Source organism: Aquila chrysaetos, chromosome 10 (genome assembly GCF_900496995.4).
Source record: "Aquila chrysaetos chrysaetos chromosome 10, bAquChr1.4, whole genome shotgun sequence".
Classification (NCBI taxonomy): Eukaryota; Metazoa; Chordata; class Aves; order Accipitriformes; family Accipitridae; genus Aquila; species Aquila chrysaetos.
In genome coordinates, this window is record NC_044013.1 from 19105866 (window position 1) to 19127779 (window position 21914).

Here is a 21914-nt window from a genome sequence, read left to right on the forward strand (position 1 = left end):
CATTTTTTTTACCATAACAAGATTTCAAATGTCTCTCAAAAAAAGAAAAAAAAAAAAAAGAAGGAATATATTAGTTACCTGTAATGATTATATCGCCTTTGTAATTGAAAGCACAAGAGAATATCTCATCAGTATGACCCTCTAATATCTGAAGGCAGTGTCCAGTAGCAGCATCCCAGAGTCGAGCTGTTTTATCAGAACTGGCTGTCAGTATACGATTGCCTTTAGGGTTGAAACATACCTTTAAAAAAATATAGAAAAGAGTTATATTACTTAGCAAGTCAGTATGCCTAGAACAGGAAGCATATCTAGTGATTAAAAGATGAAAACAGAAACCAGAAGCTCTTGCATGCAGCTTTTCATCTGAAATTAAGGATAGTATTCCACTAGAGTCATCCTGGCAAACTTCTGTGGCTGAAAACTTTGTGTATGTAAAAAGGTATACATACAATGACCTCACTATAGGATCAAGACTTCAGAACCTTATCCCCCAAACTCACAATTGCTCTACAACTGTACCAACTATATTTAAATGTTATCATTATTCCATCGTAAAATTTATATATTTTTTATTGAGTTCTACATTAAATAACATACATCTCTCTAATATCAAAATTTCCATTCAAGGCAACTCATTTTGTAGTATGTCTTCATATTTGTTAAACATTCATTGCCAAAATTGCATGCATTCCCAGATAATCAGATATATTCTTATAGCACTAACCGGACCATACTAGGTTTATTATACAATGCAAAATTGCTTAATTACTGAGGGCAAAAGGCCTGTTCCCCAGAAATCCAATTTCCAAGTAATAACCTTCCCAAGTGATCACAGCTACACAGAACATCTGCAGAAATAGACTGACTTTTCAACATGCTCCCAGATGAGCAGATTCTCACTTCCAGCAAAGAAACCATGCCAGCACTTAGGACACTGGTGGAAGCTGTCCCTAACCCATGCACATGTCAGCATGTATTCAGACTGCATTCCTCACTGCATCTGCACTGAGTGTGAAATATTGCAGTGAGTATATTAAGTAAGGAAAGACTAGCTCTTCTGAACTTAATATTCTCTCAGTGGAGTGATTATAATAGCCAAATCAATACAATGAAAGCACATGAGTTTTTTCACTACAAACCATCCTAGTTTCAAAGTATTAATATTTCAACTACAAAATACATCAAACAAAAGCAGCACAGACTTAGCAGACTAGCCTAGAAGGTAGTGAAACCTATCCATTTGAAAGAATAATGAAAAGTTGCAAGCATTAAATAACAAACTTTGAAAAATGCGTACAATTTTAGAAGTAACTAAATGTATTTGGAACTGAACTTTGGCATTCAAAATTAAGCCGGACAAGACTTCCAGCAAAGTACATGAGCACACTCCTCATGACCAAGTGATTTTTGAAACAGGCTTTATACTTCCAAGTCCCTTATGCACTTTTGAAAATAAGACTCTCCATGTATTTTGCCACAGAAATACGTTTTTTCTGTTCCTTTCCATAAATTAGGTGTGTAGAGAAATGAAAAAGAGTAAAGAGGAGCAGATCTGGTAGAAGCAAGGAATAAGGGTGATGGCAAAAGCCTCAGAGGCAATAGCCTTAAGATGTCATCAAGAGACTAAAACACTTGTGCTTATTCTGTCAGAGAATCTGGGGACTCCAAGGGCGTAATAACAAAAGTACAATTAGTGACAGGTCAGACAGAAGGTCCATTAACTATGATCATAGTGAGAGAACATTCGGACAGCATCTCCTTCTCTGCTCCCCTGTTCTCTGCCCAGTGACGCAGAGACCCAACCTATATACTGTTTCAAAAAAGGGAAAGAGGTAAGGAAAAACAATCGTTTCAATGTTAACAAAGCCAGGTATCCATGCCTGGGAGGGACGGACTTCTTAAGTAGCTTGCTAAGTGCCACAATTCTAAGGAATCAAATAGTAAATAACATGACAATATGGAGAGATGGCTCTTGGTGGAGCCTGTAGGAGTAGCATACCCTTAGTGTGTTATCTTAGGTAAGAATTGGGGAGTTGGAAACAATCATTGACTGATAGCTCTTAGTCAAAAGGAATGTTCTTTTAGTAAAGACAACTTCTTAGCCAGACCTCTCAATCTTAAATATTAATGATTTTACCACCACATTCTTTAACAGTATTCCTGCATCATGGAATAACTGGCGGATTGGATATCACATGTAATCAAATAAGAAAAGGTGCAAACCACAAACAACTTACCTTTGAAATTTCACCTCCATGCCCTTCTAGCTTTGCAATGCACTTTTTTGTTTCTGCATTATAGACTCTTGCTGATCCTGTTGTAGTAGATTAGGAGCCATTTGTGATTGCTACACTTCAGCATGCATTTCAATAAGAACCTTTTAATAAGGTTGGAAAGACCTCATCCTCAGGTTTGATTTCAAAAGAAATAGAAGACAATCTTAACACAGTTTACCCAAAGGATAAAGTATGTCAAAAAGGATCTGTAATCTGGTTGGAAAAAGTTGACTTCTTAATGGTTTCTGCTGGAAAACTTCTAAAATGTGAATATAAATGTCTACATAGACCATGGACTACTGAAGTCTGTAGTTTCAGAATGCAAGTACTATATATTCAGAAAGCTTTCATTGTATTTCAGATATTCATTCTATTTAATGAGCTATTAATTATATTTAATAAGATATTGATTACATTTCAGGAAACTTTTTACATTGTCTTATGTCTTAATTTAGCAACTACAGCAAATCAGATCCAAATACTGCCCCCAATCCAGTCTGGTATCCTGTTTCTAGAAGTGCAAATCAAACCACTTAAGTATGTAAAAATAATACAGTATTGTCATTATGCGCTATAATGTAACACTGTCCAGGTGAATACAAAAAGCTATTGCAATTCGTAAAAAATAATAAGTATGCAGAACTGCTGCATACCAATAATAAAACAAAATGCTTCTTTCACTAACTCCATATTTTGTATTCTCTTGCTATGCATTTGGAAAGCCTAGTAGCAAATCCACCATTAAAATTCCAACTACCTTTTTCATTTAAGCCTAAATTTGAGCCACCCAAATCAAACTTCACTCAAAAGCTACTTACCTAAACATTTAAAATGCATTTCCAGACACAAGTGAAATATTTCCCTGCAAGTTTGAAGTTAAATGGGAAAGACATGTTGAGTTGATTAAAGTGTGAAAAATAAGAAAATTTTCACTGGGGAAAACTTCTTTAATTTAATGCTGAACTTTCTATAATGTAACAAACATTGCTTGATCTGTAGTTTCGAGTCGTGATACTCCTCTTTCATCAAGCTACATTCAAAGCAAAACCAAAGGAAAAGGACAAGGGTGGTTTATGCTACTATTGCAATTCTTACAGCAGTCCCAGTCGCTTCACTTACCATCAGCAGAGGCAGTTGCAATACGCTGGCCAGCATAATCAAAGCAGACATCCAGTATTTCATCGCTGTGACCTGTTAAAGTTGCTATATGTGTCCCAGTCATAGCATTCCACAGCTGCATAGATAAATAAGGGTTGGTTTTTTTTCTTTCATTGACTAATTTACTTGATAGATATCTAGTTGATCCATAAAGCAACATGTATAGGCCCTTTCTGATGTCTGACAACGTTTTAACATGAAGCTTGGATATAAAACAATGAAGAGTAACTGTTTAGTCAGTTTAATGAAGTCCTATATTTTTTATTTCAGTGTATTGATTAAATGAGCCTTAAAATATATATTGTTATTTAACTGGACTTCACTAAAATGAATAAGCTTATAGGTTTTGCATTTAGTTGTAAATTCTTTAATGAATTACATGTATTAGTTTAAAATAATGCTCTTCCATTTACAAAAGATAAATTTTTATATATCAAGTAGCTGTTTTCAATACAAACTCAACTTTCTTACCATGCATGTTTTATCCATTGATCCAGTGACAATGAGAGAACAGTCCCAGTTGAACTGTGCACTGCTAATCTCTCCTCGGTGACCTATTAAAGTATGTAACATCCTACCAAAAAGAGAATTTACATTTTTAGTGTGTATTTTGATATATGCATATAAATTATAAGTAAGTTTATAAAATAGTATAGTTAAGGTGTCAAGTCTTCACCATTTTATCCATTAAAGCAATTAAATGGAGTGGTACAGCTCATTTAGGATTCTAGTACTATATCAATTCCATTTTTTATCTTTGAGACAAAGAGGCAGTAAGGAATAAAATGCTAAAGTTCTTCCTTCTCTTTCAGAAATATTTTAGTGAATGTATTTCCAGTGAAATGTGATGACTTCCCAGTGCCAGAGACAGATTTCTTGTATTCATCTACATACAAAGCACATACAGCAAGTTTTTCCACACTACTCTCCCATTATCCTACTTCAATGAACTGTAAACAGTACATCTTTAAAACTCCATATAATCTAAACCTTTTATAAAATCCACTGAAGATCAATGGAACTTAATCAGGTACTTAATGTGAGCATGTTCCCAAGTAAGAGGCAAATGAAAGCCAAACTGAAATATGATTTCTAATCCTCATTAATTCTAAACTTCTTGCTGCAAAAGACTGGCAATACTAGTTCCATTAAATTCTTCAGCTTTAGCTGAATAGAGAGGATACAATTAGCCATTATTGCTTCCTATGAATTACTGGCCTATAAGGCAACGAACCCTAAAAAAGATTAGTTGATATACATATATTGAAGGATTAGTAAATTAGGTTATTATCACAATGCTAATATCACTGTATCATTAATAGAAAACTGTTTTAACTAATGGATAAACTAATGACTAGAAAAACAACTAAATGAGTTTAAGTGACTGAAATATTTTTATTCATTGCATAAGATATATAAGGGTAGCTAAATTAGTATATATGTTAAATGAACAGCAAAGCAAATCTCCTGAGCCATTGAATTTTCTATTTGCTTATGATAACAAAAACGTGATTATACTCATGTCATTTTATAGAATTACTCCTTCTACTTTCTAACAATGTGAGGCCTGCACTGTTAAAATTGTGTGGAGCTTTATACAGTAAAACCAAAAATCAACAAGCAGAAAACAACAGTAGAAAACTTCTTTTGTGAACATATTATTTGGCCGTCAAGACTGCTGTTATTGTAATACCTAATACCCCAAATACCTAATAATAAAAAAATTTTTAATTTAAAAATTAAAAGCTTTAATTTCCAAATTTCAAAAAGGCAGTCCAGGCTTAACACTTCAATGTAAATATCTGATCAATAAGCAGAATAAATAGCAACATGTGGAACGTCTCACAGAAACCACTGTCTATCACACAATTAGATAGAAGCCAGAAAACAGGCTTGTGAAATGCCATAAAAATTTTGCATTTAAATTATTAAAAAAAAAAATCAGCTTCAGTCATAATACTTCTTTAGCCTTCAGTTCCAGTGAAATTTAATATGTGGATGTTCTAATATTTGCACCATAATTGCAAAATTGCAAATAAGAAGGAACTGTCTCTCTCTCAGCATCCTGGTGTCCAGCACTCCTGACCCCAGTTACAGGCTATTGATTTGTCAAATGAAGCTCTGAAGACACCTTCAACTGAACTATAGCTGACTGTATCTACCATGGAGAAATTATTGAAATATAGACCTATATTACAAAGGCATGTTTTTCCCTTGCCCCCCTTTTTTTTAAATTTTAACATTTTATGAAGAAAATCTTGAACCTTCTTGAAATTTCTTGTCCCTACATCAACTTCCCTCAGGACAAATCTAGATACCTACCCAGAATAAAACTGAGGAACCCAGACACTCATCAGTCAGCCAGCAAGATTAACAGAAACTTCAAGTTCAAACTCAAATTTGGAAAGCAGGGTTTCTCATGTATTTCATATGGTGAATGATGGGCACACAAAACCTCACCTACAAGTTTTTTGTGAATCTACATGAACCTGTATACAGCAAAGTATGATATGATTTGCTCACAGTCTTTCTGCCTGTAACTTTTCATTATTAGTAAATCTATATATGCCCAGCTGCCATCTAAAAGACTGAATGCTGGCCCTGGCACCATTATATTACCTACTAGGTAATTACCAGAGGTGCCAGTGTTTAAAAAAGAATTTTTTTCCTTCATATTCCATTTCCTGGTATTGACCATGATGTGAAGTCCACATTAATTTCTTAGAAAAAAAAAGAATGCAACAGGAAAATCTCAAGACTTTGACTTCACTGCAGGCTCAGACAAGAAGCTGGAAGAAGAAGCTGTTTCTAAACAAAAATATCTGCAAGAACACCAGGCTGAATGAAGTTGAATCCAAAGGCCCGATTTGCTCAAGGAGTGCCTCCTAAGTATTTGCATGCCAAACATTAAACAGCTGGTGTTGAATAAGCTCAAAGCTTACAGGATCAAGCCTTACATGATTTACTATGAGTACATTATTTTTTAAATCACATGATTATTCTCATTTTGAAGCAATACACATTGTTTATTACCCCAAGATATCACTATATACACACTTTCTTTTTATATATAAATTTCAAAGATATTGCCCTTGCTCTCACAAAAAGAAAAAAGGCATGACCTCTGAAAATGTAATAGAACTGTTATCTTCATAAATTACTTTGTCAGTAATCAGGGCAATCATTTTACTATTCTACTTATACTGAGTTTCCAGTTGAAAAAGCAAGTGGATTTGTCAGGATAATACAACAAGTTCGTATTTAGCTACTACATTATTATTTGTTGGCATCATAATCAAGACATTTTGCTCTCTGGAGTCAGAGGGGCCCAATTTTCTCCTCTTTATAAATTTATACTGGCATAAAGGATTGTGAGAAGGAAAACTGACCCTCTATAGTTTTTAAAGAAAATGTGACCAGAGTAATTTTCTATGACATAAAATATACTTTCTTTCTACTTAAACAGTCTATTCCACCTAGAAATTATAGACAACTTCCAAAACATGAGTTTCCATGTTGATAAAATATTTTCCTGTTTGGAGAATTTATCAGCAACAAACACAGGATCTGTCCATTTTGTCTGCTTCCTCAGTGCTCATAAGATGGAAATTTAGAACAAAAAACATATACAAAAGCATTTCATGAGCAGCATTCCTTTTCAGAACAACAAAGGGAACAGGAGCAACAAATGATTAGATGAAGGAACGCATACCCTAAATGAAGCAAAAATACAAGGTCTGTAATTTGTAGCTCAACATTGTCTCTTTCATTTGTCATTAAGCCATGCAATGTAAAATGATATTTATTAGTACTTTAGTACCTGCCAGTGCCAACATCCCACACTGCTACTGTATGGTCAAAGGAGCCAGTGATAATCCTATCTCCAGTGGTGTTGAAAGACAATGCAATAATTTCTGCTGAATGTCCCTGAGAGAATTTTAAAAAAGGAGCATGAGAAAGCAAATTATGACTTTTCCATTAATGTAGTTTAATATGTAGCTTTTTTCAGCAGCATAATCCTTCTATAACCCTTCAATATGTTATTTACTGTCTTGACCAGTATATATATATATATATATATATATATGTATATAGAGTGCACTCTCAGTAAGTTTGTGGATGACACCAAGTTGGGAGGGAGGCTTGACCTGCTCGAGGGTAGGAAGGCTCTACAGAGGGATCTGGACAGGCTGGATCAATGGGCCAAGGCCAACTGCATGAGGTTCAACAAGGCCAAGTGCCAGGTCCTGCACTTGGGTCACAGCAACCCCACGCAGCGCTACAGGCTTGGGGAAGAGTGGCTGGAAAGCTGCCCGGCAGAGAAAGACCTGGGGGTGCTGGTTGACAGCCAGCTGAATATGAGCCAGCAGTGTGCCCAGGTGGCCAAGAAGGCCAACGGCATCCTGGCCTGCATCAGAAATAGTGTGGCCAGCAGGAGCAGGGAAGTGATCATCCCCCTGTACTCGGCCCTGGTGAGGCCGCACCTCGAGCGCTGTGTTCAGTTTTGGGCCCCTCACTACAGGAAAGACATGGAGGTGGTGCTGGAGCGTGTCCAGAGAAGGGCAACAAAGCTGGTGAGGGGCCTGGAGCACAAGTCTTATGAGGAGCGGCTGAGGGAGCTGGGGCTGTTCAGTCTGGAGAAGAGGAGGCTGAGGGGAGACCTTGTCGCTCTCTACAACTACCTGAAAGGAGGTCGTAGTGAGGTGGGTGCTTGTCTCTTCTATCAAGTTACTAGTGATAGAATGAGAGGAAATGGCCTCAAGTTGCACCAGGGGAGGTTTAGATTGAATATTAGGAAAAATTTCTTTACTGAAAGGGTTGTCAGGCATTGGAACAGGCTGCCCAGGGAAGTGGTGGTGTCACCATCCCTGGAGGTATTCAAAAAGCATGTAGACAAGGCACTTCAGGACATGGTTTAGTGGGCATGGTTGACGGTTGGACTCGATGACCTTAAAGGTCGTTTACAACCTAAAAGATTCTATGATTCTATGATCACAATTTTGACAGAAAGATCTACTGGACTGTGGAATATTCAATATCGTAACAACTGCAAAAAATCAGACACATCACTTAAGCAGTGAGCAATTGTCCAGTGATGTCGTCAGTGCATATTTTCCATATTTGATTTAAACAGAATCACATTTGTTCACCAATACACACTGAAATCAGATGATTCATTTACAGTAAACTACAGTACAGTTTGTCATTGGTGTTGGTGGAGAGGGTTGGAAAAATGAATGTAAGCATACTTGTAAGCTAAAGTTTCACACATTCCACTGCTCTTTGCTCTGCTCAGGGCTCTGAGAAAGTCAAGGAGGAGAAAATGCCTTCCTCACTCTGTAGGCCACATACAGCAAAGGAAGCTTATGCACTACCCGTTATTTAGTATTTACATGAGAGAAATACATTCAAACAGCACAGGCCAATCTGAACCTGTGGAATCCCAGCAAGTCACATAGAGCAGAGACATCACAGTCTAGAGGTAATTGGATGGTTGTCCTCTGCTGATGTTTACAGGAAGAAGATCCATACAGATGTAGTGTCTGACATTAATGTTCTCAGGGTTAACGCAGAGGAGGTCATAATTTACAGTATAGCAACATATTTTAATGAGCAATGGAAGGCATTCTAATCTATAGCAGTACTGTCACTGAAATGAGAAAATTTGTCTTTTGATAAATAGAACTTCTTATAAAATACCATAGCTTTAACATTGCCTTCAAGTTTTCTTAATCTGTTTCATAACTGCAGTCACTCCGGGACCACCTAGTAAAAGAAACTCTGCAAGTTTTGAAACTGTTGTAATGGTTATACTATTATTTATCTCAGCTAGAAAACTAAGAAAGCAAGGAACACCTTTAGAAACATAAGGAAGGCAAACATACACTTAAAGTGACTATTTCTTCTCCTTTCTCTATATTCCATAATTTGGCAGTGGTATCCATGCTTCCAGTTGCCACCAATGTACTCTGAAGATTAAATGATAAACATACCTGTAGCAAGAAACATTGGATGGAAAAAGTGGGAAAGGAGACTATTTATATACATTTTCTCAAAAAAAATGGGTCGGGATTAATATTTTTAAACAAGACAAAAGTCTGATGTAAGATTTTATGGTATACAGAAAAACTGCAGAGTTCTTCCAACAGCTCACTAGAAGAGCAACAAATCCTTATCACATAGCTCTGGATGACTACTCAAATCACATGGACTAATTGGTTGCTTTGCAACAGCAATGCATTAAAAAGACTTACTGAAAGATTTCCTGTATTGTTTTCTGAGCCTGGATTAAAATTCAGGTTTTATTTAGGTTCTTCATTTTGTGTCACAGGGAGAAATTATTTAGTTCACAAAGTTTTAATGAAAATCAAGACTGAAGCAGTTTGTTAATTTATTAACAGTGCATAGTTAACTGGCAGAGAACTATGTATTCAGTATCAGTATCTGTAACACAATAAACTTGTGCAATCTTAATAAACAGCTACAAATTTCTAAACCTCCTCCTCTAACTCCAAGAAGTTTTAATCACACACACACTTTCACACTCTTGCGTGCACACTTATCCTCTCACACAGGATGACTGGGTTACAAGTGCACCCCCCTTTCCTAGGAGTATGTGTTCCCCTACTTGCACATACCTTTCCTAGGAGACATGAGTGCTCTAGCTTTAGTTGAACCCATGCCACTTCCTACAATCTGCTGATCCACATGCCAGAGAGAAGGCATCCAAATTCACATATGCGCATCTTATGGGAGGCACAAGGGTGCCTTTTTTTTGAACCCCATACTACCAATCCACTAGCCGGATGCCAACTCCTCATGGTGTCTGCAAAAGGATGGCTATGCTCTCTGGTCTAGGCAGAGACTGATGCCCAGGGTGACTTCTGGAAGCACCAGAGCAGGTTTTGACAACTGCTGCCTCCAGACTAATGTCTCCTCCACCCTGTCATAAATGGTCGTCTTTTATCATCTTCTACTTCTTTCTTTTTCTTTATTTCAAAATTCTCTTTGAGATTCTCCAGTTACTGTTCAATCCAACTGACGGTCCTCCCTAACACTATCATTTGGTAGGCTTCCTCTTTAACTTGATCAGTTTGGGGCAAAGACCCTCCAGACAGTTTTGTGTACCCACAAACACACTCTATACACTCACACTCTTATCTTAACAGGTGTCATTATCCAGGCCATTTGCCAAGAAATTGAGAGGCCTTTAAATATTTAGCTAACTGATTTGTGGAAGCAAAATCACTGCAGCCTGTCTCAATAAGCAAACACATTCTCCATTGTAAGGAATAACTGTTTCAAAGTATCCAGAGATTTAAAACCCACTGAAACCAACCTCACCTTCCACCAAGGTAAACCATCATTTTCTCACACTAGTTACAGGCCTCGCAATCTACAAATTAAATTCCAATTGTTTCCAGAAACAATTTCAGGAAATGCTTTATTGAATAATGATTGTATAGCTATTTTTGTTAAAAAATATATTCTGCATTGAAATTAAGAGTTTCAGTGGATTTGCAGTGATCTTTTAAATCGGAATGCTATGTATCAAGATATTTGCTATTGCTAATAGGGCTTCTAGTGCACTGGAAAGGAAACCAATCATTTTTAAGCTTAAACTGTTTTCGTTTCATACATCTTTGACATTGCACCATCCCACATATTCCCATTTAACACACTTAAAATTTCAGAAATTCATTCTTCTATGGCTCCAATTGGTCCTGTACGTGAAGTACAGATCTCAGCATGAAAGTCAGCAATACAAGCAATGATGTTCTTGTGTATTCGGTTCTGCAAATATGAAAGGCAATACAAAATATCTATAAAAAAATGAGATATGTAAACAAATCAAGGAATAAATATGAGCAATAAATTGAGAATTCTGATTGTTATGGTATTTTTCAAAAATGTTTTAACATTTAGCAAACAAGAGAAATTGGAAAAAAGTAAAGGAATAAAAATATCATTTCAAACTGTATACAATGTTTTATTCTATTTCTTAAGAACTGTCAGACTATCTTTTCTTGCAGCGCAGAAATGTTCAAAATATCTGTACGTGTGAATAGATGCAGCAGAATACCTGCCCCTTCCAATGTCTGCTCACAGGGACTTGGAACCCACAGCTATCAATGATGGTGTGAGGAAACATAAAAGAATAAGAAATGTCCATCAGTACTCACTATTTCTGCACTATGTCCTCTGAAAGTATGATAACATTTTCCCGTTTCTGTATTCCACAGTTTGCAGGTTTTGTCAAAAGATCCAGTGGCAATCTTGTCACTAAATGGAAAAAATCCTGTTATCTTTATTTAGGAAAAAACCTCTGACTTCAAAGACAGTAGAACTCACAGAAACAATACCCAGTCATCAAAGCTTGCATGCATTTTGGTGCATTCTGCCACACTACAAGATCTTGGAGCAGGATTTCACAAACAGAAGTTATGTTAAGGGTAAAAATTAGCAGACTTAATTAGTTTCTAAAAAAGCCACTGTGCCTATCCATTAGCACAGAAGTGTTCATAACTGATGACTAACCTGCATTAGGGATAAGGTTATCTGCTGGACTTCCAGATGTATTTAAAAGTTATGTCATTTAATCAGATAGCGTCTGTTTATCAAGACTTATAAACTCTTATTATAAGCAGTATACCCAAATTTCAGAGGTCGAACTCCACTCCCATTGAAGTCAGTAGAAGTGTTATGACCAACTGCAGTTAAAGCAAGACTGAACTGAAGTGAGGTACCCAGAAAATGTAGCAAGGGACACTGTACCAAAACCAAAAGATTAGCAGAAAAAAAAGTTCTTTTTTTACTGAACTTTTAATTTAAAAGTAGCTCAGCGTTGTCATCAGGTTTTTGCTCGCTATATATTGCTTCTCCATTTTTTTGTTACAGTCTAGTTATTGATCTTTGCACAGATTTTTGTCATACATTAGTTTCTTCAAAGTATATAAAAGAATTTCATTAATTGCTTTTTTAAAGTAAAGAATAGTATCAGAATATAAGACATTGATATAGCGGATTCTAGGTTAGATAAAGGCTTTTCATTTAGAAGGAAATGACAATGCTCCAAATAGCATAACAACAAGTCTTTAACATTTATTTCCTGATGTTAACTGTGTATTGCTTAACTGATAAATAGGACATCTGACAGTGAAAGAAGTAATGTGATTCAATATAAAAATAAGAATTAATTCCTCTTATTTTGCAGAGAAGCAAAATGGTTTACTTACACACAACAGCTTCCTCAGGAAGCACAAGACAATGAAACTTAAAGTAGCTAACATATAATTCCCTTCACCTAACAGGTGGCAATTCTAACATAGGGCAAACAGTTATTGCAGAAAACAAGAGGCACAGATTCATATTTGACGTTCATACAGCGGCACCCTGTGGATTTTATAAAAATTACTCAACAGCTGTGACACTTCTAAATCATGTCCTAAATAATAATGAATGTGTAATAGCAAATGGAGAAATCCACTTTTGTTATGATGAAAATGTCCTTTCTCCTTAACTGAAGCAATACAAGCTGTCATAAGTACTTATATCTCACATCATATACAATTACATGGAGGCAGTAAAGAATGATTAACATTCAGAACACAATCTGATCATGTAGATATCATTTAAATAAATCTGTGTTTCAGTATATTAAACTGAGTTATATATGTATTTTTCAAGACACTGAATACCTAATGAAATATATGTTTTGAATTTCTAAATTTCATTTTAAAAAATTATAGCAGAAAACATGCTTGAATGTATCTCTTATACAAATAATATACAGTGTCGTCCCATCGTGATTAGCTATAGTTGAACTTTACAAATTCAGAATTTGAACTCTTTCAATTTGAAACAGTCTATTTTATGTTAAAGTTTGAGTAATAGTTCTGTATTTGCAAAATAATATGATTAGCAATTATGATATATCTCAGAGAAAATGTATTTACCCATAGGGATTATTGAAAGCTATTGCATAGACAACGTTTCCATGTCCCTCCAGTGTACGTAGCTGTTCTCCTGATGCAGTATCCCATACTTTGCAGGTTCTGTCATAGCTTCCAGTGATGAAGCTAAAGCAAAGAGAAATTAATTTCTGAATATAGTAAATATCTTACTGGTCCTGATGCATAGTCAAATGAGTTATTGCCACAGATTTCAGTTAGCACTGTCTCAGACCCTAAATCTCTTCCTTCTTTCAAAAATATAGATTTATGATCATAGAGGTTACTTTTTTTTTTAAACATTACTCATAAAAAAACCCACCCTTGTTTCTAATCTTTAAAGTATTTCAACTAGAAAGCAAGCTGCTGCTTTCAAGACAGGAAGGAAAAAATTATGAGGCATATGCCCACAGTGAAATCAATTAACATGAAATTCCACTACAGTGAAAGTCCCAAATGAATTTATGTCAAAGACTCATTTAGCTTTTAGTAATATTCACTTTATTGCCATAAAGGTGCTTCTTTCTGAAATATGGTAATTGTCAACAAACTATCACCTTGGAAGAAAAAAATTACATAAATTGAATGTCACCCGCTACTTTTTTGCATCTCCCATTCGTTCTCCCACAGAGGCCTGAAATCTAATCCCCAACCATGATGGAAGCTGCTTATAAGCAGCAGAGCTCAATTTTTTTTTCAGCAAAAGCCCTGAAATTCCTTTACAATTTAATTTACAAATACAAAACTTCAATTAGTGATTATGTATTTTGACTTTGAAAACAACTTACCGGGAACCAGATTTGTTAAACGCTACATTAGTCAGTGGTAATATGTGTGCTCTAAGTACCTGAAATAGAAGTGGGGGGAGGGAAAAAAAAGCAACATTTGATGCAAATAAAAAAAAAAAAAAATTGCTCAAAATATTCAATAGGTTAATATTTTCTCCTCCTCCTGTCAGATTAGCAGTTATAGCTGTAATACATTAAATTCTAACTAAAAAATCCCCCATGCCTCAGCAGGTTATCACTGCAGATATTATATAGTATTGATTTCAAATTTATATTTTACTTGAATGAACTGTCTTTTCCCCCATGTTTGCTTTTTCTCCACCTTCTCTGAGACCAGCAAAGTAACCCTAGACCAGAGCTGAAAGGGCAAAACAAAATGAGTGAGGAGACCATGCCTGGTGAGATAACTGATGAAAGAAATCCCAACTAATATTAAGCCTTATACAGTGAATAAAGAGATCCAGCTGAATTGAGTATTTTGAGTCTTTTAGGTTATGGGATGTTTTTAGCTAGTGCATGATTTTGTTTTAAAAAACAGGAAGAACAGAAATAAGCTACCTCTACGTCCCAAGAGGTTGTGACAAAAAAGGCATGCAGAACCATAACAAAGACACTTATCAAGAGAAAATTCAAAGAGGGAATTTCAAATTTGATGTCTGCCTGTATTGTGTAGGTTATGGAGGTCACTGTTTTTCTAACATTGCTTCTAAGGTCCTTTAATCAGACAGTATATATGTTTCATGTAAATTATCTCATAACCATAATAATACATATTAAGATTTGTTAAACATAGGTGAAAATGGTTTCAGATACTGCCAACGAAGGTCAGCATACCATGAAACTTTGAAAATGACCAAAAAAAATATAATCTGGCTTGTGTTTGAATAAGCTGGCTACTGTATAACAGGGTTTGCATTTGAACAACTTTCACCTATTACAAGCTGGCTTCTGCTTGATTCTAAAGAGTAATAAAATCATAACCTAGGAAATCACAGCAATTGCTGATAGTGAAGTAAAGGGATGTTAAAAATACAGCAGTGGTCCACTAGGTCTTCTCTGTAGCGTAAGAATGAAGAAGAAATTATTTATTTATTATTTATGCCATTTAATCACTGACATATTACCAGAGCTTCAACTTTTTCTGCTTATCTCTAGCTTTCTCAGCTGCCTGTCTCCAAAAGGAAAATGAAAGGAGCTCAGAAGTCTTCTACTCAGAAGAGTAGGGACTGATCAAAATGGAAATAACTATGGTCAAGTGAAGGATTGACAGAGAGAGAAACAGAAAATGTATTTTATGTTAGAGAAACAGCAATTTCTGTTCTCTAGAGAAAGTAAGACAAGTTGTACTTTCAGCTACAGCAGTGGGAATTGGCAATCAAGATGTGGAAAGGACAAAAATATTTTGCTTTTTTTAAAAGAGCCACAGTATACAAATATCTGCATATGAAAATAGATAGTTATGGAAATTTATGGAAATTTGATCCATGACATTTTTAGGGCTCCATGCAGGCATCTCTGAACAACAAACATATTTAACAATTATGAAAAAGGGAGGAAAACGAGATGGGTGTATGTTCAATTTCAGATCCCTGGACTAATTCTGTTCTTCTAATGCCCAGTGCTGCAGTTGCTTCATCCACAGAACTTTACGTCAGCAAGAACTGTTTGTGCAAATGATACAATAATCAAACCCTAAGGCAATATTAAACAAAAGTTCTGCAAAATCTGCAACAGCAGTCCCTAAGACAAAAATCTGCAAATCACTACAGCATACAATTGCTATGTAATAGTTTAAGACCTGAGAAATTGTTACAAAATCTTGTTTCTCTGCAGGGTGCCTAATACAACACTGTCACCACAATTATTGGAAATAATAAAAAGATGGATTTATACACCCATTTAAGATTATGCTCCCGTGCAACAGGAAAAAATATTAATTTTCAAACAATGCAAACACATGGAATAGTTTTTGGGGAAAAAAAAAAATTATCATTCCCATCCACCACTTGTATTTTATTAGTATGTCAGAAGCACCTGATATTCATGTTTCATTTACAAGCCTTAAATGGAACTGAAACATAAAACAAGTTATTTTCACACACTTCTAACTACTCTTGAGTGAAGGAAATAAGCCAGCACTGACTGGATTTGCCTGACTCTAGTATTTCCAAATACAGAAGCTCAAACATGGCACTATACCCAATGAAGAACAAATACATTATTTACACTGAAATTTGAACAAGCATTTGATTATTTGTCAGTCTCTGTGATGAACAAACAATTTTAAAAGCTTGTGAAAAGCAAGGCATTATCTCAGTTGAGAGCATACCTTAAAAGAGAAACTTTTAAAATTTAAGATGCCTTATTACATAGCTCTGTTTTCAAGGTTAAATACACAGATCTTTACAGAATTCACCCAGATGTGTACTGTTGGACAAAAGAACCCAAGTTTTATCTAGCAATATGTAAGGGGTTTTTTTTAGCCAAACAAGCCAACACAAAAATTCTCCCTTTTCTCTCTAAATTTAAGGTAACCATCAATAACATAGCACTGACCAGCAATTTTTAACAGCCACGTATTGCCATCTGCTGACACAATAAAGATAGCACACTTAATTATTTCAGATTGCAACATGCAATCTGTGGAAGTAATTTTATTTTTATTTACACAATTAAATACAATTAAACCTATTCTCTTCTGACAGACTGAATCCTGGATTTGAAGCCCTGAAAGGTCTCTCTAATCATTGTTCTTAAAAAGCTTACTCATTTAAAATAAATTTTTAAAGTTCTGCCTGTAAGGTGAAGATCAAACTATCAATATTAAAACATAATATTAATGGCAGAAAGTAATGACAACCAGTATTACTGTATGTAGCAGAATACATAAAACCCCCATAATTTTCACAAAATTAAGAACAAGTAGACAAAGGTATGAAAATATTTTGAGCCTTTCCCAACAGCTAATTTACTTGGGGTCTATTTACAGGTTTTGTTTAAACATAACTATGGGTGTTGCTGGTCCACAGAGTCTTATCTGACAAATAAGAGAATTATTTCTTTTAATCCAAAACACACCCTTTTACATAAGTCTGTGTAAACAGTGTCTAGGAACAGTTATACCTCCCAGCCTTTTGGGGGAATTCCTGGCAGACATAAGCAGGCCAGACTCAGTCACTCTAAACAGTGCAGAGGTAATTGAAAAGAGCCAAGAAATGGGTCATAAAGTCCAAATTTTGCTCTCAGGCACAACATGCAGCAGTAAAAACATACTCACAACATCACAACTGAAACCCCCCAAAATGCCCAAAATTATATTAAAGATGCCTCTTACCTTAAAAAGACAGAACTTGTGATCCTCTTTTTCCCCTAGCTTCTCTTGCAATCTTCGCACTAAATGAATGACATGTTCCTTGCATGAAGCTGTGATGAGAGGTTCTCCCTTTCGAATTTCTTCTACTAAGGCTATGGCGTCTGTGCTAATTATGAGGGGAAAAAAAACCCAACAAACCACCAGATTTCATCCTCTGGCAATAACTATGAATATAAAACCAAGAATATTATTTACCTGCAGAGAAACTGAAGTAAGCAATTGAATTATATGCGTTTATGTCATTCTGTAACAGCTTAAAGGAATATGGATAATCTTTCTTTGTTTCTGTACTTCTCCCCTCTCTTACTAAAGTGGTTCAGTAAGATTTAACTTTTACAAATTTTAGCTTGGCAAGACATTTACCTCTTCAAAGGGTTTCCACAGAGGGTCAGACATCAGAGATGTGTATCCAAAACTGATAGTTTTGGAATAAATATCTAAAGTAAAGTGGAATTTCATAAATTCCAAATGAATTGCCCATGAAGTAGAAACAAGATAAATTATACATGGAAAGTGTTAAAATTTTCTTTGTCTGTGGCTTCACAAATCTAGGCCTGTTCCTGTAACTCTTAGTTATGATAATAACTTCCAAAACATGATCCACAGTCTATTGGTGCCCATGGAGACCCCAGGAAGTGGTTCACAGCTAGTCTGAAGAACTGGATCATCTTTTCATATCATCAGATAAACTGCTGATTCCTGACCATCCGTGAGAAACTGAGGGTTGACAATACTGAGCAGTCAAAGCACCAACATACACTTAAAACTAGTCCTAGCAAGAAAGCCTAGCATTTCTGTTAGTATGTAAGTTATTGCAGTCTAAAGGGGATTTTCTATATCAGTCCTCTAAATGGGAGCCACTAAATTAGTGGCTAAATAAATTAGTATCCTCTCAGTGTTTATACTCCCGTTAAGTAATACCAGACAACTTATTTCTTTCACAAAGTGACTTGTTAGGTTTTATCCATAGTACTAAACTGGACAGTTCCAGGTAGACAAAAATGAATAATTTTTAAATATGGATTTTTCATCTTGCATGTGCAGCCTACATTGTCTACTAACTTTGGCCCACATGCAAGGACTGTTCCATATCAATGCTGGTATTAAGACAATCATATTACTTCATGTCCTTCTGCCTAATAAGCTCCATGGATATTGGCAACTTTATTTAATGGTGACATTCTTTTATCTTTCTGAAGCTCTTCCTACCAGAGCTGGCTGAGTAGGGCTTGTAGGCTGACTACTATGACCAAAACCATGTTAATGCCCTCAGATTTCTTTTTGTTTTTTTCTTTTGGGTGCCTAGAGGGAGGCATTAGCTGGAGGAAAGTGGAAGAAATAGTTTGAGAGCTGAATAAAACTTGGCAATCTTTCCATGGTGTTTGATGACAGACAAAAAGTTCTGTGGAAAAATTCCAGTAGATTTGACATGCAAATTCATGAAGTGTTCCATACTTTTTATGTGTACAAATAGCTGATGGGAGGGAATAGAGGGAGGCAAACTTTTCTCAGTACTGCCCACTGAGAGGACAAGAGCCAATGAGCACAAATGGAAGAAAAAAAACCCCAAACAAACAAACAACCCACACAACCAAACCACCAAACAAACAGGAAATTCAATCTGAACACAAAAATACACCTTTTTGTTGTGAGGGTGATCAAACACTGGAATAGGTTTCACAGAGAGGTTATAGAGTCTCCATCTGGGAAATATCCAGAACCCAAATACACATGGTCCTGGTCAACCTACTCTAGCTGACCCCACTTTAGATGGTCTCAAGAAGTCCCTTCCAACCTAGATGATTCTCTGATTCTGTGACATGCCATTATATTCTGTCACTGAATGCACAAAACAGCCAGTCAAATAACCTCTCAAGCACTGGTACATAATTACATGTAGCAGTATTAAAGCTAATTCAGCATAGTTACTTGTTAAGTCAACAATCTCATTACAAAAAATTTGTCCTATTCTTCACAAGGAATACATATGAGTTTCAGATTGGTGCTTTCCAACTGTCTGAAAGCCAGAGGCAGATGTGATTGAATGTTGTCGTCCACACAGCAAGTCTCACTTGCTTCCTCATGAAGTGACCTCTGCCTTCTACCTTACCTAAAGATATCCTATCAAACTTAAATCTAAACTTGACTTTGAAATACATTGTATTTTTTATTCTTCAGTTAGGCCAATCCCTGATTTTTAGATATATCAAGCTCCTGCAACTTCTTTCATCATCTGTAGGAGAGTAGAAAATCAGATTATGCACTCTTACTTGTTCTTTCAAAGAAGCCAACTGCAATTAGGTTCGCAACAAAAGAAATCAGAAAACTTCCATTACTTGCAACAGAAGCTGATACTTAGTTTCTCCACACAAACATATGAGAGGGAATCACTTAATTGCCTATCTTACACCACTTTAGCTATGCTTGTTATGAGGATTAATTAACAGGAGAGATCTGAACGGATGTCTAGTTGTTATTTTCAGTCATTTCAACAGAGGTCATTTAACCAATGTAACTGGGGGCTGAGTTTGACCCATTTTTTGAAAACATTCTGAGGATCAGAAATACTATTACAGGACCTAAGAACTAATTGTCATTCATCACAACATTACAACATTAAGCACTGCATATTTCTGCTGGCTTTGTACAGGCATCGTGATAATCACAACTCTGTAAGCAGAACAAGGGTTCACCTCTAAACAGAAAAGCATGGCAGTAATAATCAGCTGGAATGCAAGATTCTGTGTTTAAAATAGTAGAAGAATGATTTGACTATGTTATTTTCTTTTCTGTGTGTGTGTTTTAGTGAACAAAGACATAGCTGACCTGAATTAATTATGTTTAAAACAATCAAATAGAGTTGTATATGAGCATGCTATAAAACAGCAGAGAGTGCTGTTATCTGAAATAATATCATACTTACTCAGGCCTAAGATCAAGTAGATCTATAGATCTGGTCTTTGGCTCACCACCTTGTACATATTCCAGAATAATTCCTTAAAAAAAAAAAAAAAAGGTGATAAAAAGGTCTTGGTTAGATGTCCAGGATTTTATAATTTGCACTGTAGACAGCAATGCTTCCACTTTTATTGCTCTACTGACTTCAGCAGACCTAATTCCAGTTCTTGGAACTAGAAGGAGGTTGGCTGTTCTTGCTGAGAGTTAGCAGGGTGATGACCAAATCTGATGTGTTTATATCATAAAAGATATTAAACATTATTATTTATGAGCCATTTTCCATTCTGGAAATGAACAAGCTTTTTTCCCCAACAACTTTTTGCATTATTTCATCAGCTCTATTTTCAAAGAAGCTGTCCTGAGGATACTTGCTGTAGTTTGGTGTTCCAAGAAGCCTGGAAAACATGTTTTACATAACCTGGTATATTTATTTCAGTGATTGCAAAGGCCCGTGTGCAGTAATGTATAGAAAATCATAATGCTTTCCATTTCTAGGTATGCTAGGGCACCGCTGCACCTTCTACTGAGCTGAAGGATTAAAATGTTTAACCTCATTGCTTCCTGTTTTGAAACAGTTGTTAAAAGAGTTCTGCTGCTCCTTTGTTTTCTGTAGGAAAGGATAATTTAGATGAATTTTAATGTCATTTTGCATTTTACCAAGTGTATAGGAGAAGTATTTAATTTGAAAGAAAGATCTGTTATCACAATACACTTCCTGAGCTGGCCATCTCCCCCTTGTTTCACTTCTGAAAATTCATTAAGTCTCCTGACTAAGTTCATGATAAATGATGAAGACAGCTTAGCAGCATAGCTTTTCAAAGCGTGATTCTGCTCAGAAAATTCACAAAACAAAGAAAGAAAAAATAAGAAAGGTGGCAACTTTTTGCTAAACAGGCCTGTTGATAACACATATACATTTTTTGGTGCCAACTACTGTCACTTTTGACTTTTTAAACTCTGTACTGCGGTGCGAATAAGGCTGACTTGATTTCGCAATGATAAGTCATTAATTACAGCCCCGATCAGCGATGAGCTGCTTCCAGCTGGAAGTCTCTCAACCAACCCCAGTGCCAAAATACCCACACCTGAAGTCAATCCAGCTGCAGGGGCGCGATCTACCCGCTTACTCCTGCCCTGGCCCATGACAGAGGTGAGGAAAACCTCCATTACAGGAGGCTCCCCCCGCACCCCGCGCCTCCCTGACAGGGCCGCCCGCCACACGCCCAACGGCAGTCCCCACGCGCGGCCGCGGCCCCGGCCCCGGCCCCGGCCCCGTCGTGCCGGCGCAACGGCTGACAGGGCAGGGAACCGGCCCGGCCTCCCCGCGCCCCGCTCCGCACCCGGCGGGTAGTAGCGCAGCAGCAGCCGCCTCAGCCTCATCCTCCGCCGTCGGCCCCGGGGCTTCGGCCCG

General features: G+C 36.4%; 1 protein-coding gene across 2 annotated transcripts in view; it reads right to left on the reverse strand.

Moving 5' to 3' along the window:
* The window catches only part of DAW1 (dynein assembly factor with WD repeats 1), a 29297-nt gene extending 7383 nt beyond the window's left edge, over window positions 1–21914 (reverse strand). Inside the window, exons 1-12 of one of the 2 annotated variants that reach the window (XM_030028057.1) lie at window positions 21844–21914; window positions 20469–20541; window positions 17507–17651; window positions 14173–14231; window positions 13391–13513; window positions 11618–11717; window positions 9320–9403; window positions 7255–7361; window positions 3906–4008; window positions 3396–3510; window positions 2238–2314; window positions 79–241 (exon numbers count right to left, since the gene is read on the reverse strand). In XM_030028057.1, coding sequence (XP_029883917.1) covers window positions 79–241; window positions 2238–2314; window positions 3396–3510; window positions 3906–4008; window positions 7255–7361; window positions 9320–9403; window positions 11618–11717; window positions 13391–13513; window positions 14173–14231; window positions 17507–17651; window positions 20469–20541; window positions 21844–21883 — 1189 coding nt within the window. In that variant the 5' untranslated portion in view covers window positions 21884–21914. Of the gene's footprint in view, window positions 1–78; window positions 242–2237; window positions 2315–3395; window positions 3511–3905; window positions 4009–7254; window positions 7362–9319; window positions 9428–11617; window positions 11718–13390; window positions 13514–14172; window positions 14232–17506; window positions 17652–20468; window positions 20542–21843 lie in introns of both variants that reach the window. The other variant, XM_030028056.1, reaches the window with a different exon arrangement.